The sequence below is a fragment of the Epinephelus moara genome, chromosome 20, assembly GCF_006386435.1.
Source record: "Epinephelus moara isolate mb chromosome 20, YSFRI_EMoa_1.0, whole genome shotgun sequence".
In the NCBI taxonomy this organism is placed as follows: Eukaryota; Metazoa; Chordata; class Actinopteri; order Perciformes; family Serranidae; genus Epinephelus; species Epinephelus moara.
In genome coordinates, this window is record NC_065525.1 from 937,038 (window position 1) to 940,355 (window position 3,318).

The following is a 3,318-nucleotide window of genomic DNA, read 5'->3' on the forward strand; positions in this document are numbered from 1 at the left end:
CAGAATTATAATTATAATATTATTACTTTCATTAATGTTGTTGTAAGCTATTAACATTATCTTCTGTCCTGCATCTCTCTCTTTCTCTGTCTCCCTTTTTGTCTCATTGTGTCATACATATTACCGTTAATGTATTATGTTGATCTGTTCTGTACGTCATCTATTGCACGTCTGTCGTCCTGGAAGAGGGATCCCTCCTCATTTGCTCTTCCTGAGGTTTCTACTGGTTTTTTTCCCCTGTTACAGGGAGTTTTCCCTTATCTGCTGTGAGGGTCCAAAGGACAGAGGGATGTCGTATGCTGTAAAGCCCTGTGGGGCAAATTGTGATTTGTGATATTGGGCTTTATACATAAAATTGATTGACTGATTGATGTCATCAGTAGTTTGGTTTTCAGAGGCCATCAAAGTTCTATTCCCAAATCATGGGTTCATTGTCAAAAATGACAATGACTTGCTTGTTTTATCGATATTTGGACTCTTACGGAGAGGCTAATTCACATTGTCTACGTGAGCTGGAGGCCTGCAGCGAGACGCCGAGGTCCCGCCCAACGCTGCTTGCAGCTTTAATTAATATTTATGCTTGACAGATGGTAACGTAGTAAATTGACAATTACTCCTATTCTTCTTTCTCTGTGTGTTGCTCTGAGGTTTGAGGTGGAGCTGCAGGGTTGGGTGGAGGTGTGTGGGGAAGTTTGTGCTGTTGAACGTAACCGTTGTGAAACAATCAGAAAATGACATGTTATTGATCTGATTCAGCGGCTTTCTTACTGTCACCGCTCTCTCTCTTCATTCATCCTGTGACAGTGGTTTGCGGACGTGCTGAGGTATTGCGGTAAGCGAGTTGTGTCATTTCCGGTGTTTCTGTGACAGCGTCTCTGTGCTGCTCTAGTGAATTCTACTAGCCTGCTTTCTGCTTTCTCACTTCAGTTGCTTTAACATCTAGGCTACTTCAAGTCTTAACCCACACTAGTTCTGTTTAAGCACTTATAGCTCTCCTCCTTTTTACGAGTTCCCTGTTAATCTCTTAGCTGTTGTTTGCACGTTACTAGCCTTGGTAGCTACATTAGCTTTACAGTTAGCGATGGCTTCTCCTGCTCTTTCTTGCTCGGTGTGCCAAATGTTTAGGTATACCTCTGCCTCCTTTAGTGACAGTAGTAATTGTAACAAGTGTAGCTTATTTGCTTCGTTGGAGGCGAGGCTTAGTGAATTAGAAGCTAGCTGTGGTAGTTAGCCAGTCCCCTGTAGCCGGTACGGAGCCACATGGCATAGCCTCCGCTAGCGGTCCTCCGGTAACACCCGTGCAGCCGGGAGGCTGGGTAACTGTTCGTGAGAGGCGCAGCTCCAAGCCGAAGCCCACGGTTCACCACCAGCCTGTTCGCGTTTCCAACTGCTTTTCCCCACTCAGCGACACACCTGCTGAGGATAAAACTCTAGTTATTGGCAGCTCTATTCTGAGGAACGTTAAGTTAGCAACACCAACGGCCATAGTCAAATGTATCCCTGGGGCCAGAGCGGATTCAGTAAGAGTGTTATTCACGTCGGGGGCAATGACACCCGATTACGCCAATTGGAGGTCACTGAAATTAATATTGCCTCGGTGTGTGAATATGCAAAAATGATGTCGGACTCCGTAGTTTTCTCTGCACCCCTCCCAAATCTGACCACTAATGACATGTTTAGCCGCATGTCATCATTTAATCGCTGGCTGTCCAGGTGGTGTCCAGCAAACGATGTGGGTTTCGTTAATAATTGGCAAACTTTCTGGGGAAAACCTGGTCTTATTAGGAGAGACGGCATTCATCCCACTTTGGATGGAGCTGCTCTCATTTCTAGGAACCTGGCAAACTTTATTAGTAAATCAAATCCCTGACAACCCAGAGTTGAGACCAGGACTCGGAGACGCAGTCCTATACGCCTCTCTGAGCTTCTAGTTCAGTTACCCAGCCATAGTTTTCATAGTTTTATACAAACGGTGTCTGTCCCCCGACCACCTAAATTATTTAAATCTAAAATTAAACAAAGAGGAGTTGTGCATAACAACCTCATAAAAATTAAAACCTCTTCTGTGACAGAAAGACAAAACAGGAGAATTAAATGCGGACTGTTAAATATCAGGTCTCTATCGTCTAAAGCAGTGTTAGTAAACGAATTAATATCAGATAATCATATTGATTTACTCAGTCTCACTGAAACCTGGCTGTGTCAAGATGAATATGTTAGTCTAAATGAATCCGCTCCTCCCAGTAATAATAATACTCTCATTCCTCGAGGCAGCGGCCGAGGAGGGGGAGTTGCAGCCATTTTTAACTCTAGTGTGTTAATTAGCCCTAAACCTAAACTAGATTATAATTCATTTCAAAGCCTCGTTCTTAGTCTTTTACATCCGACATGGAAAACCTCGCAGTTTTTATCCAGTTTAGTTCTTAAATCAGATGAAGTTATTATTGTAGGCAATTTTAACATTCATGTCGACGTTGATAATGACGGGTCCATGTCATTGGTTCGACACCCCATTGGATCGACATCCCATTAGTCTGACTGTCCGCGGTGCTGAACGGCTCGCGGCGGGCATATGGTGCACCGCGACCGGCTTGAGGCGGAGCAGGCTCACGGCTTATGTGTTTGTCACTTTCTTTTTCATTTTAACCCACCCCATGATCTTTTCCTGACCCTAACAAAGTGGTTTTTGTGCCTAAACCTAACTAGACCTTAACCACAGGGCATCATGATGATTTCGGAACGGTTTAATATGGTCGGAACAATGGGATGTCGAACCAATGGGCTGTCGAACCAATGGGCAGTTCCCGATAATGACTCCCTGGCTACCGCGTTTATCTCATTATTAGACTCCACTGGCTACAGTCAGGGTGTACATGAACCCACTCACTATTTTAACCATACCCTCGATCTAGTTCTGACGTATGGAATTGAAATTGATAACCTAACAGTCTTTCCACAGAATCCCCCGCTATCGGATCATTATTTTATTACTTTTGATTTCTTTTTACTCGATTACACGCCACTCAGCAACAGTTACTATACTAGATGTTTATCAGATAGTGCTGTCGCAAAATTTAAGGAAATGATTACTCCGGCGTTAAATTCAATACCATGTCCTTCAGTAACAGAGGTTTCCCGTACCGACTTTAACCTCTCCCGAATTGATCATCTTGTTGATAGCGCCGTAGGCTCGCTGCGAACAACACTCGACTCTGTAGCTCTTCTTAAAAAGAAGTTAACAAAGCAAAGATAGTTCGCTCCTTGGTATAACTCTCAAACCCGTAAGTTAAAACAAATATCACAAAAATTTGAAAGGAA

General features: G+C 43.6%; 1 protein-coding gene across 1 annotated transcript in view; it reads left to right on the forward strand.

The window, feature by feature from the left end:
• Window positions 1-3,318, forward strand: part of ntrk3a (neurotrophic tyrosine kinase, receptor, type 3a) — a 550,968-nt gene that overhangs the window by 507,589 nt on the left and 40,061 nt on the right. Inside the window, exon 15 of the mRNA XM_050073398.1 lies at window positions 805-832. Within this exon, the coding sequence (XP_049929355.1) occupies window positions 805-832 (28 nt within the window). The remainder of the gene's footprint in view (window positions 1-804; window positions 833-3,318) is intronic.